The sequence below is a fragment of the Bos taurus genome, chromosome 11, assembly GCF_002263795.3.
Source record: "Bos taurus isolate L1 Dominette 01449 registration number 42190680 breed Hereford chromosome 11, ARS-UCD2.0, whole genome shotgun sequence".
Lineage (NCBI taxonomy): Eukaryota > Metazoa > Chordata > Mammalia > Artiodactyla > Bovidae > Bos > Bos taurus.
The window spans coordinates 71168195-71181295 of record NC_037338.1 but is presented as its reverse complement, the minus strand read 5'-3'; the positions used below and the strand labels follow the sequence as shown (position 1 = coordinate 71181295).

The 13101-nt window shown below is 48.8% G+C and overlaps 1 protein-coding gene across 1 annotated transcript in view; it reads left to right on the top strand.

Moving 5' to 3' along the window:
- Nucleotides 1-13101, top strand: part of PLB1 (phospholipase B1) — a 151736-nt gene that overhangs the window by 100004 nt on the left and 38631 nt on the right. The window contains exons 28-36 of the mRNA XM_015473561.2: nt 2878-2982; nt 3096-3191; nt 3420-3491; nt 4562-4600; nt 5176-5236; nt 6057-6115; nt 7054-7127; nt 11454-11497; nt 11954-12062. Of these exons, the coding sequence (XP_015329047.1) occupies nt 2878-2982; nt 3096-3191; nt 3420-3491; nt 4562-4600; nt 5176-5236; nt 6057-6115; nt 7054-7127; nt 11454-11497; nt 11954-12062 (659 nt within the window). The remainder of the gene's footprint in view (nt 1-2877; nt 2983-3095; nt 3192-3419; nt 3492-4561; nt 4601-5175; nt 5237-6056; nt 6116-7053; nt 7128-11453; nt 11498-11953; nt 12063-13101) is intronic.

The following is a 13101-nucleotide window of genomic DNA, read 5'->3' as shown; positions in this document are numbered from 1 at the left end:
CTGGGAACTGCTGTGTGGTTCATGGTTCTGGTTAGAAAAGGAACAGACACTTAGATTATTTCAACTTCAACTGCATGTGACATTACCACTGACCAGTTTGCAGATATAAAGACCGCCCCCTCCCTCCAAGGCAGCAGATTCCATTCATTTGAATCAAGTTACAGAGCCAAGTCACTCAACACACATGACCAAATCTCAGTTCCTGGCCTTACACCAAAATAAATATTTCCAATTGTCTATGGAGAATGGGTATGAGTTCTGACTCCTGGGGCAGGAACCCTTGCCACCCAAGAGAATCTGGAGGATTCAGTGCAACAACACGTACTCCATCTGCCCTCCCTTCCTGGGGGGAGCAGGTGTTATTAGGTGTTACTGGGGTGCACAGGGAGAAAGAAAGCTGATGCTCTCCCAGCATCCTGTGGGCTGTCCCTTTGAGGCTTTTCTCCATCAAATCTTCGAGCAGAGCAATGGACTCTCTTGAGTTTTGTCCCAAATAATCACCCAGTCACTTGAGAACAGTGGTCACCTTCCAGCTCTTCCAGGCTGGGTGGGATGCAGAGAGCTTCCAGGGTGGATCAATCCTTCAAGCCCATAGACTCCTTGGAGCAGAACCCCTCCTGGCAACCTCTTTCAGAGCAGTCTTGTCCACGAGTGGTGTCTGGACTCAGGGCAGTGACCTGTGTATCATTCTTCGAGGCCATTGCCAGGCCCCTTGGGTGACTAGGAGCCCGTTCCTTTGTCTCTGCTGAGGAAGTCATGGCCCTCACCAGGTGAGGGAAGGCAGCCAGGCTTATGACTCTGAAGGCAGTCCTTTTGCAGGCACGGTTTGAGTGCAAAGCATAAGCGCTTATGCAATTCTGGTTGGTTTATTGTTTATTATTATATCAGATGTATTATTTTCTATAACTTGATTTATTGTTGGCTGTGCAGGGTCTTTGTTGCTGCACAGGATTTCCTCTAGTTGCGGAGGGTGGGGGCTACTCTCTAGTTGAGATGCTCTGGCTTCTTCTTGCCGTGGCTTCTTTTGTTATGGAGCTTGGGCTGTAGGCACTCGGGCTTCAGTAGATGCGGCATATGGGCTCAATTGCATGGTTCCCAGGCTCTAGAGCACCCGCTCAATAATTGTGGCCTATGGGCTTAGTTATCCCTCGTCATGTGGGATCTTCCTGGAATGAAACCTGTGTCTCCTGCATGAGCAGGTGGATTCTTTACCACTGAGTCACCAGGGAAGCCCCAGATGTATTTTTTAAGCAGACTATCTGGAAGAGCTAAGGTCAGAGGCCAAGGCCCAGAAATTGAAGAGTCATGGAATTCTGGGGCCATGCCATAAGAATAAAATCAGGCCAAACAACTGGTTTGATGGAGTCACCATAGACGCCACTATCGCTGCTGTTTCTAGAAACTAGATGCACCCTCAGCAAAATGGATTCTGTGCTGTTCCTCCATCTTTCAATCTCTAGTTTCCAAACCGAAGCCTGAGGCGGGAGCCCCCACACATCTACTGGCGGACCCATGGGTGTGTGTGAGGGACGTTGGGAGAAACAGCATCTGGGCTTCTCACCTACATTGCAAGGTGGGCTCTTCTTCACACGGTAGAGTAGGTTCAGAGAACCAAAGGGGAACTGTTCCCTAAAATGGCCTTTGCAACCTCTCTAGATTAGCCAACTATTCCCAGGTCTGCTCTTGGTGACCACTGAGACCCTGCTGTAGCATCCCAGACGAGCTCACAGCTCAGCCCCATGAGGCCATCATGTCCTCTCTCTCAATCCTCTGACTTTCTACTTCCTGTTCCCCTCTCCTTGAAGATGAGCATTGCTGTTAATTATTACCACCATGTGCCAGGCCTTCTCCATACTACTTACACCATTTCTGAAAAGTTGCGGTGGTGGGGGCGGGGGTCTCCACTGTGAGCCATTGTGGCTGATTCACAGAGGCCCTAGCAGCATTTAAAAGAATTTAAGGGATGGTCCAGGCCTCAGTGAACATCCTCCACTTACAGGTGAGGAAATAGAGGTCCAGAGAGGGAAAGCAGCTTGCTGAAAGTTACACAGCTAGTTAGTGGTATCGTACCTTCTGCCTGCCTCAAGGCTCTGTCTGTAAGAGTCTCCCCCAGGAGGTCAGAGCTGATGTATTCCCAGCCTGGGGGCTCTCTGGCAGACCGTGGAAAACAGAAGGTGTCCTGGTGTCTTCTGAAGTAACTGCACTAATGTTCTGGGTGTGGAAGCCTGACTTCCCCCTCCAGACCGGGTCCTGGCTCCAAATGATGGAAACCGAGCAAGCACTGAAATGGCAGAGTGTGGCAGAAGTGGGAGCCAGAGCTAGGGTAACTGGTCCTTCTGGAACTGAGTCTAGGTGTAAGCTATGAGAGTAACAGCTCTGCTACCTCCTGGATAGATCTGAGCACTTCAAGGGTGCATGGAAAGGAACACTCGTGCTCACACACACTGCTTGCATGAATGATACAGATGGGCATTAAATGTGGTTGTTAATTCACCTTTGATTTCCTGAACCAGTGTATAACATAAATAAATGTAAGGATAATCCCCCAAAGTCATTAAATCAAATTTGTACTCACTCGATCTCCACCCTAATCTTTAATCAGAATCTTTAAAAGAGGCTCAAACTGATGAACTTGGGTTTTTCGTTTTTCCCAGCCTGGGTCAAATAGATGCAATGGCAGCAGAGGTTGGGGGCAGGGCCTGAGATAAAGGCTGATCTGAAACATAACTAGCTGGCTCCTGATCAGTAGGGATTTTACTGCAGATTGATTTCATGCAAAGGTCAGATTGTGTTGAATTCTCTGGTGGAGAAAGATTCCACACAAAGACCAGACAGGTGCAGAGAGCCCCCTGACTACTGACTCCCTTCCTCCTGCAGGAGGGGACTCACCAACTGGTTGAGAGTGGGCGTTACGACACCAGGGAAGATTTTACAGTGGTCGTGCAGCCGTTCCTCGAAAAAGTGGACATGCCCATGACCCCGGTAAAGCCTCATGGATAAGTGGGAGCTACAGGTAGTGCCCAGCTCTTTCTGAACATCACTGGTGTTATCTGACATTCCTATGACACGGCCACTCTATTCTATCCTATGACCAGGAGGGGTTGCCTGACAACTCTTACTTTGCTCCTGACTGTTTCCACTTCAGTAGCAAGGCTCATGCCCATGCAGCCAGTGCCCTGTGGAACAACATGGTAAGATGACCAAGACAGGGAAAATTATGATTCCTCTGATAATAAAAGATTCCGGAAAGTGTTCAGAGGACTTCAGAGACCCATCACTCAGGCTGTGAGATTCCCCACACAGCACTGATGATAAACCCAAACCCCTCTGTCCCACCCTCCCTTCCCCAGCCCTGCCTCCCGACTTTTCCAGTCTTACCACCTGTTTATCACTCCCCATCTTCCTGCTTCTTGGTTTAGTTGCAACCTGTTGGCCAGAAGACAAGACAGCATAATTTTGAAGACAAGATCAATATCACATGTCCAGACCAGGTAGAGTGAAGAGCGTAGCCTTGCCAGGGGTCTACCTAAAGACTCTTTTGCAGCCTTTTGAATCTTTCATTTAGGTTTCTCCGTTCCTTTCATCCCAGTTTCGCATCCACACCCCCAGCTCTCTTCCCCTACCCATCCAATCCATACTGCAGTTAACCATCCACAATGCCCCAGATGTCACCCCATCTGTGAGGGGTGACAGCCAGTGCCCAGGAGGCCCTAGATTTCACCTCTGTCTCTCCCTGTCCCCATGAGCCCTGGCACAAGTCTGCACCCAGGCCTCTTTCCAGCTGGGAGGAGGAGAGTGGTAGTACCATCCAGCCCTCATGTTGAAGCTGAGGCTGAGAGGACATTAAGGGCAGGATGGAACCTCTCCATGTAGTCCCCATGGCAGGATGAAAGAGTGAGGGCCTGAGACCTGGAATAATATCTTCTAGGATGGAGATGAGGGTGAGAGTGGGGAGGTCCACTGGAAGCCAGAGATAAGAAAGCAGACATTCAGCAGGAACACAAAGTAGATCTCCCTGTTCACTTGCAAGTTGTCAGAAAGCTTCTCAGACCTTTGCAGCTGCTCCCTCACGCCTATCAGTTCCTTCCTCTGGATTCCCAGAGGGGTCCCAGGTCTGGGACAGAAACCTGCTGGGTAGGGGGCTTCAGAGGGAGGAACCTCAAAGCACTTGGCTTTTCTTGTCTGGGTGTGAGGCACCTAGGCTACTGCAGGACAGGAGTGGGAGAGGTGGGAAAGGGGGCTAGGAGTTCGGGACCTGGGCTTGTATTAGTAGACAGTGGGACTCTGTTAGAAAGGGGCAAGGTGGAGAAAGAGAGGTGACCTAGCCACCCCGGCCAGCTGGGTAAGAGGCAAAGTGCAGAGGTACTTGTTCCTGGGAGCCCTGCAGGGTTTATTGCGGTCATTTAAGGGGGTTGCAAAGAAGGCTGGGTGCATCCTGGGAGGGGACCCAGCAGTCACCCTGGAGGGCAGGGACTTGGGAACCTGGAAGGTATTTCTGCACGTGGGAGCAGAGCAGGAGGCAAGTTGACTTGCTCTGGTGGTTCGCCCCCTCTTCTCACAGGCCCAGCCGTTTCTGAGCACCTACAAGAACCTCGTGCAGGTATGTACTTGTTGCTTCCTTTCAGCTCAGCCGCCAGTGCAGTGGGCAGCCCCTAGCAGGCACCAGTCCTGCAAGGCAATGGGAATGTGGGTGAGCATTCCTGATGGACAGTCGGAGGGTATTCACACTCTTCTATAAAGTCCATTTACCTACACCTTCAGACAGTGGGGCGGGCAAAGTATGCACTATTGATAACAGTTCAGACAGGGGGGCCAGCCAGTCAACTCTCAGCCTCTTTAGACATAAGTGAAGAGAACCATTCCCTTATAAATCTGCTGCAGAAGTGGGGGAGGGAGGGGATGGGGAGGATATGTTTGCAGTGGGCTGGGATAATCTTGTTGATGTTGATTTTGGCATTGGATGGTAGGGGTGGTGTGGGAGGATCAGAGCTAGGTTCACAGGTGGAGCCTGGCCTGACACTCAGAATCACCTGGGGCACCTTCTTCAAATGTCCCCCTAGGCCCTCCCCAGGGTGGGGCCCAGGAATCTGCATTCATTAAAGCTCTTGGGTGAGTCCGATGCCCAGCCAGCTTCTCTGGCCCCTGGCAACCCTAGGATCTATTCTGCATCCCTAGGATCACGGGAGCCAGCTGCTGTGCAGTGACAGAGCCCCTTCTGCCTCACCACCCACCTCAGGTGAGCCCCTGGTGGCACACCAGGACCCTGGGCCCTTCTACAAGAACTCAGTTAATGGCCAGTGCTTGCTTCCTGTCTGGGTGGCCACCTAGGAGAAGTCCCCCTCTTCTATAGCAGAGTCTGACCCAGCAGGACCCAGAGCAGCCAGGGTCCCCCCTGTTCCTCCCACTAATGGGAGCACATGTGGGGGAGCACAGGAAAACCGCCCTCAGTGGCCCAGCCTGGGGTGTGACCTCACCAAGGCCCAGAACCGGGGTGTACGGTGCCCACCAGGGAGTCACCACAGAGAGCCAGCTCTGTGGGTCACCCTGTGGCCCCAGGCTCTTCAGGCACTGCTGCCACCTGGCAAGTTCTCAGGAGTCTTCAAAAGAGAACTGGGGGCAGGAAAAGACCCAACATGATTATTCCTCAGACTCTTGGAAATCCAGAACCCAGCTCTAAAGGGGCCATGCATCAGACTGTGACCGCCTCTCCATGGGCCAGTGCCCATCTGGTCATGCACTCCGGTCACAACTAGTATCCCATGTGACTACTGGCACCAAAGTGCTGGGATCCCATGGTGCCCAAGCATCCTGCCCTCCCCTTCTTCCTCCCACCCTCTCAACACCTCTCCCTTCCCATAGGTCCAAGTTGATTGGTTGTGTCTCTGATGGGGAAGCTGTTTCCCCTGCCCTCTGCCTCCACGGCACCACAGATGCTCAGTCTTGCACAGCCCAAACTCGCACGTGGGTCATGCGCCTGGTCTGAAAGCAAGTAGCACTGGACTCTGATGGTAGCTTCCTCCCCACAGACTCAAGTGTTTGTCTGTCTGTCTCTCCAGTGCACACCCTGAGACCTGCAGACATCCAAGTTGTGGCCGCTCTGGGGGATTCTCTGACCGTAAGGACTCTTGGGCCCCGTCCTTGCAGGGTGAGGGTGACTGTGTCAGCTCCAGGTCCCCGTTCTTCTACCTCCAAGGCCTGCACTCCTGGCCTCTGAGCTCTCCCACCCCTCTGTCCTGACTCCATCAGGCTGAGAGCAGGACGAGGGTTTGATTTTGCAGTCGTGTTCTCAATCAGGTGTGTAAGTGGGAATTCTTCAGGAGTGAGCTGAACTGTCTCAGGCAGCAGAGGTTATGAACACTTGACATCACATTTTGAACTACTCCAAAAAATAATGTCATTTTGACTCAAAAAATCTTCTAAACCTCCCGTGAGGGCGCTTTTCCCTTGGATTATACTTTACAAGAAGCTCCAACCCTCACATCTGTTTCCTCTTTGCATCCGCCGCAAAGCAGGAAAGACTCTGTAGTTGTGGTAAAAGTTACGCTCTTAAGTTCCAAGAAATAGGGCCATGGTATCATTCCAGAGCACCACTTTCTGGCAGCACTTCTGAAGCCATGAGATTGCCTTACAGAATGTCTCCAAGGGAAAGAGAACTGTGAAATGCATGAGAAATCTGTCCACTGCAGATCCGTAGGCTCTTTCTTCATGCACATCAAGAACTTAGGAGCAGAATGCTGCTAATGGTATTGAATCTCACGTTCGTAAAGCACTTTAAAGGCTTCAAAACTGATTTTGCAATTATGATCCAATTTGGTCATAAAAACTATCCTGTGAGATAAGCGGGGCATGGGCTCAGGTCTGTAAGGAGGCAGCTAAGATCTGGGGAAGGAAAAACAGCCAGCCCAGGAATTCTGACCCCCTGGGGTGATCCTCTGCTCATGCCACAGCGCACACACAGCGAACACCTTGGGAAGCCCTGCACATCCGCAGCCTCCCTTTTCTCTGACTTTCTGATTTTCCTGTGGATTTTGATATTTGGATATGTTTTCAAAGGCCGGCAATGGAATTGGCTCCAAACCGAATGACCTTTCTGATGTCACCACTCAGTACCGGGGGCTTTCGTATAGGTAATGTTAACCTGTGACCCCCTCCCACCCCAATGCTTACCGCTTCCCCCCACCCCCAGAGATCGAGTCGGGATGTGTCTCCTGTAACATGTGTAAATACCGAAGAGCAAGGACCAGGTCTGGAGGGGGCTTTCAGAAGGAAAACCTATCTTATTTCTGGAAAAATGGAACAATTTGATGAGTGGAGAGGATATTTTTCTTTGATAACTCTTTTCTTTTAATTGTGCAGAAGAAGCAAACTGAGGTTCTTATCAGACTTCTGGGTCAACAAATTCGACATGAAATGCACCAGGAAAGCGCCAGATCTCTGAGTCTTCACCTGCCTGTTTGCATGTATATGTGCCCATGTGGTTGTTCCTATGTTTCTTGTTTACTGTCTGTCTGTGTTTATTCATGTTGTTTATTCACATTGTGTAGCCACACCTCTGCCTTTATGTATATGCATACATCTGTACAGAAAGTTCTGAAATGAGGTACCCACTTCAGGTGGAATCAGCTGAGTCAAAAACCCCAACCAATAGGCATTCCAGGGCTCCTTCCTTGTGCCTGCATAATGGGGTAGTGAGGGAGGGTGGTATGGGAAGCGCAGGCTAAGCGTTATGCTCAGTTGGCAAGTGCCTGATGCTGCAGGAATATAAAAGGGGATACTCAACCCTGCCAGGTGGGAGAGGAGGGCTTCCCAGAGAAGGTGGTACTCCGTTAGACCTTGCCATGTTAGCAGTTTGGTAGGCGAGAAGAGTATTCCAGACAGGAAGTAGGAAAGCTTAAGGCATGTCAGGAAAGTGGCTGCACAGGAGTATTCTTGTTTCTTTCTTTCTTAATAAAGTTCATGTTTCTGAGCCCTTCGAAGTCATTGGTGACGAGCTCAGGACTCTGCCACGAGAGGGCAGAGCGCTGATGAAAAGTGGGGTAGCCCAGGGCCGGCCCTCCCTTTCCTGCAGAGAGAATCAGATGAAATGTTTCTTTCAAGGAAGCGAGAGGGAGCAGTGTGCGCTCATGCAGGCTGTGGCAGCCCTCTGCCGGCCCTGAGGACCGTCCTGAGAGGAGGTTTTTCCTGGGTGAGGGGCATCCTCACTCAGCCAGGAGCCACCCACAGAGAGGACGCAGGTGTGGGTAGTGTGGGGACATCACCTAGCGAGAGCTGAGCTACAGGCCTCCCAGTGCGTGAGGTCCCATACACCTTCAGCCCCCTTCTGGCGGGGGGTCTCTGAGGAACAAAGTCAAGGTTGCCTCCTTTTTTTTTTTTTTTTTTTTTAGTCTCATTGATTTTATTGTAAAATATTTCAACCCTTCAGAAAAAAATACAAAACAACATGATAAACACCTGTACTAGTTTGCATTCCCACCAACAGTGTAAGAGGGTTCCCTTTTCTCCACATCCTCTCCAGCATTTATTATTTGTAGACTTTTGGATCGCAGCCATTCTGACTGGTGTGAAATGGTACCTCATCAAGGTTGCCTCTTACCCACTGGGTCCCAAGTGTTACTGGGGCTGCAGGAGAAAGACAAACCAGAGGGGGAGGAGCAGGAGAGTGGAGGGTATTATAGTCGAAAAAACACGAGGTAGGGGCAGCTTTACTTGGTCTGAGCTAAAGGAGGAGGCAGTGTTGTCGCATCCTCGTGTGGGAAAACAGATAATAAGATAGACAAGCCAGCCAGCAGTTGACAGGTGAGCTACCCCTGGTGTGGTCAGGGGAGCGAGGTGACCTACCTAACTTCACAGTTACTGCGCAGATTCCCAGGATTCAGATACAGACAGGCCATCTTCTGCTGAACGTTTCTCTCTACAGCAGTGAAAAAATCCAGCCATCGATGTTTCTTCCTATGAGTGAGGTCTAGTAAGGCCTGATGTTTTAATCTTCTGGTTCTGTTTTCAAGGCCTCATATATTCAATGGCTCCTGTCCCTTTAAACCCTTTATTCTAAGTGTTTCAGAGACCTGCCCCAAAACCCACATGTGTTAAAAGTAGAGTTTCTTGGTCAGAGTCTAAGAGATACTTTGACTCTTCATAAAACATGTAATGTTTCCCAAAGTGTGTTCCATAGAACACTAGCCCTGATCTTTGTGTTTTGGGGGAAATTTTTCCTACTATATCCTTCCTCTGGGAAATTCACATGCATATAAGCACATTAAAGGCTCTGAGAAGCCCGACAATGAAGAAATCTATTTAAATTGTGTCTGTTTAATCCAATATTTCCCTTAATCCCAGAACACTTTGTTTGTTCAGAGTACCTGGTAGCATCTCCTGGGAAATGTCCATGTAGTAGACCAAGCTGAGAAAAAGCAATTTTCTGAAGCCATTAAAGCTTCTGGATAGGAAATAGGAAATTAATGATTCCAGGTAAACTAAGAATGCAATTTGAGCCTCTTTCTCCAAGGAAACAAAGTGGAGGGAGTGGACCTCATGGAGTCAGACTAGAGAGAAGAGTTCTTGGTAGGTGGGTAGCTATGAGCAGGCCTTTCAGGAAGAGGTTGGGCTGTGAACATTTCCAGGGCCCCTTGGCCTGTAAGAATCACACAGCAGTGAAAGGCCCCAGCTCTGGCTAGCTTACTAGTGTGCCAAATCTGGAGGTCTTTAGAGAATTGCCTTTCCTTCAGTTGAAATGTTGGCTTGATTGCTCATTCAAAGGACCAAAATAAAATTTATTTATCACAAAAAGCATTTCTTTTTCTTATTAATTAGGAGTTCAGCCTCACATTATTGAAACTCCTTTGATAAATGTTATCAAGCATCAGTTTTGCATTTCTCTGCATACTGTGAGTGACTCTGGAACAAAGCCCATCCTTTGAGCTCGTGGTGTAATATGAACTCCATTCATCTGAAGGGTCTTGTCTAAACTAGCTGTTTCATGTGGGTCTGTTTTCTTTCATGTTTCCCATAGTTCTGATCAAAACGAGGGTTTTCATATTTTTGTTTCTCCTTATTTATTTGTATAATTCTCTCTTTTCTCCTGGAAATGGGTTCTGAGAGATTTCTGTAGCCTATTGTCTTAATCAGCTACCACACTTTGTAGAACAAAGATAGTTTTACATAAGAAATTGCAATAGAATGTACTTGATGTGTATGCATTTATATATGTTTCTGTGTTTATAATTTTTTAGCTTTTATATGTTTCTAGAAGGAGGAAGGGAGGCAGGGTTAGAAGACAGTGATGGGAGGAGGTATAAATCTTTGTCATTTCCTGCCAAGTGAAAAATGTTGTGATGAGGTGCTTTTGGTCCAAAGAAGGAAGGCTCAGGAAGCAGCTAAAGTAGTAGCTTCATGCAGAGTTGGGAAAGGATCAGAAGCTTTAAAAGCAGTGCCCAACCAAAGGCCAAGTTCAGTTCACACTGGATGGGAGTGGGGGGAGATACCTGAGTGAGAATAGAAGGGTAGAGTTTACCTGGCTGCTTTTTCTCTCCACCTTTTGAGGATCTTGACCCTTTGATTTAAGCCCTTAACCCCACCCTAGTATAAAATAGTCAATTTCACTCCAAGCCTTCTCTTGAATGAAGAACAGCCATAACTTTGATTCATGGCCCGTCCTTCGAAAGTCTACACTGGTGGGCTGAATGCTAACACTGTATTCTCTGAAACCTCTTAGCCTGGAATAATATACTGGGATGGAGGAGGGAGTCACAGAAGAAAAATAACAGTAAATATAGTACATCTGAACAGTGGACTTCATTAAAACAGAAATACTTCTCCCCTTGCCTCCCACATGTGTTCAGTTTAAATGCATGAAAGAAACTGAAACTTTGAGTGTGTCTTGAAGTTAGATTTGAGGGCCATAAAACTAGATTATATGAAATTAGATCAGGTGTTGAAAGGCAGTGAGAGGCCATCCCCTGAACTTTCCAGTGGAATTTACCTGTCCACTGGGCAGAGAAGAGCCTATCCATTTTCTAAAGGTTTCCAGTTCAAGCTGGTTTTTAGTTACCTTTATGGTTTTAAGTTTCCATAGAAAGTTGATTAACCCCTGTGTGCCTCAGCTTCCTACTCTGTAAAATGGAGATAATTCATCTACATCCCAAGCTTGTTTGGAGATATGAGATAACTAATGTAGAGCATGGCTGGGTGCATAGTATAGAATCAGCTAAGTATGCACCCTCCTGATTTGCAGAAGAAAAAAAAAAAGCCCTCAGATTTCACCATCAAATCCTGGATTTGGAGGAGCCAGCCTCTTGGGGAATTCACATTTTTTTCAGAATCCCTCAAACACAAAGAGGTGGCTCTGGGACATGACAGATGCTGATGGTGTGGGTGTCCTTAAAAGATGGGGGCACTTTTCTAGAAAGCCTGTACATTGATTCAGTCTCTCTCACTGACTTGCTCACTTTCTACAGTTCAGGAGGGGACAGCTCCCTGGAGAATGTGACCACCTTACCAAGTAAGTAACAACCAGTGTCTTGAGTCTGTCCACTGGGTCCCTCTGATGCCCAGGCTTCCTGAAAGTGCCTCTCAGCTAAGAAAGAGAGAAATGACATCTTCCTTATGGACTGCCATTGAAATGAGAGGAGAGACCTGTGGACAGGCCATTGAAGGGGCTGGAAAAAACTAGGTTAAAACCCTGGCCCTTCTATATGCTGGCCAAGTGACCTGGGCCAAGTTACCAAACACCCTGAGCCTCAGATCTCTTCACCCAGCCCAAAGGATATGAAGATAGATGAGCCAGAGAGTATGGCTGCACTGCAAAATATAAAGAAAGAAAAGAAAAGCTGAGAGGCTCTTGCTGCCCTGGCTCAGCCTGTCATCAAGTCATCTGAGGCCTCAACTTCTTTCTGGGGCATACTCCACCTCCCATCCTAAAAGCTCTCTGTGTCCCGTGTACCCCCTTCTCTTCCAGATATCCTTCGGAAGTTTAATGGGAATCTCACAGGCTATGCGGTGGGCACAGGAGATGCCAATGAGACAAATGCATTCCTCAATCAAGCTGTTCCTGGAGCTAAGGCTGAGTAGGCATTTTTGGGTTGAGGGAGCTGTTGGGTAGGGAGTGGGAGGCACATCATTCCCTTCAAGGCTGTAATTCTGACCTGTGTATACACAGGGGGCCTTTATTTACAGCAATGATTGGAGAGTCTCTTGGCCATTCTCTTCGCTGGCTGCCTCTGGGACTGCAGGGAGGCTGGATGGCTGGATCTTGGACAGAGACCATGATCCTAGAGCCTGAACTTGGTCTTGCTTTCCTGGGAAGCATGTTCTAATCTTCCAGCTACCTGACCCACCATATCCAATTTTTAAAACTTACCATGGCATAATGGTATTCTTTCCAGTGCCTCATAAGTGGCAGTTCCCCTCATGGATCAGGGAGTATCAACCAAATGGATAGACAATACAGAGTCTCCATGTTAGAGGCTGCTTAGAGGAGCTGCTTAGAGGAGTGGTGAGTCATGTCCTCTCCTTATGCCCATTGTGGGGCTGCAGGAAATGCAGTTGAGAAGCTAGAGGCATCTGGCGCCAACCACTCAGCCCCCCAGGCTGACCTCCAAGGAGACCCCTCCTCCCACACCCCACTCCTAGAGGCTTCAGCCACCTAGGTCTCCTCACTCCTGGCCCAGCCTGGGAAGACCCTTCTTGGTGATAGAAACAGCCAAAATGGTGGTACAAATGGACCCACCGCCAGGTGTCCGGAGACCTCTGGTCTGTGGCTCCATCTCACACTAAAACAGGGGCCAAAACTAGTGAGGAGCTGAGGGTGCCTGAGAGCTAGTCTTTCCGTGAATTACAAACCCAGGTATGTGTAGGGTGTAAGTTTACTACCCCACCTCTTTCTATGCGTGTGCACTCAGTCACTTCAGTCATGTCCTCTGACTCTTTGCAACCCTATGGACTGTAGCCTGCCAGGCTCCCTGTCCATGGCATTCTTCAGGCAAGAATACTGGAGTGGGTTGCTATGACCTCTTTCTAAGAGAAGCATTTAACTAAGTTGTGCCATTACCAAAAATGACACAACTAACATATACCTAAGAAAAATCACAGCCACTGGTGGGGGGA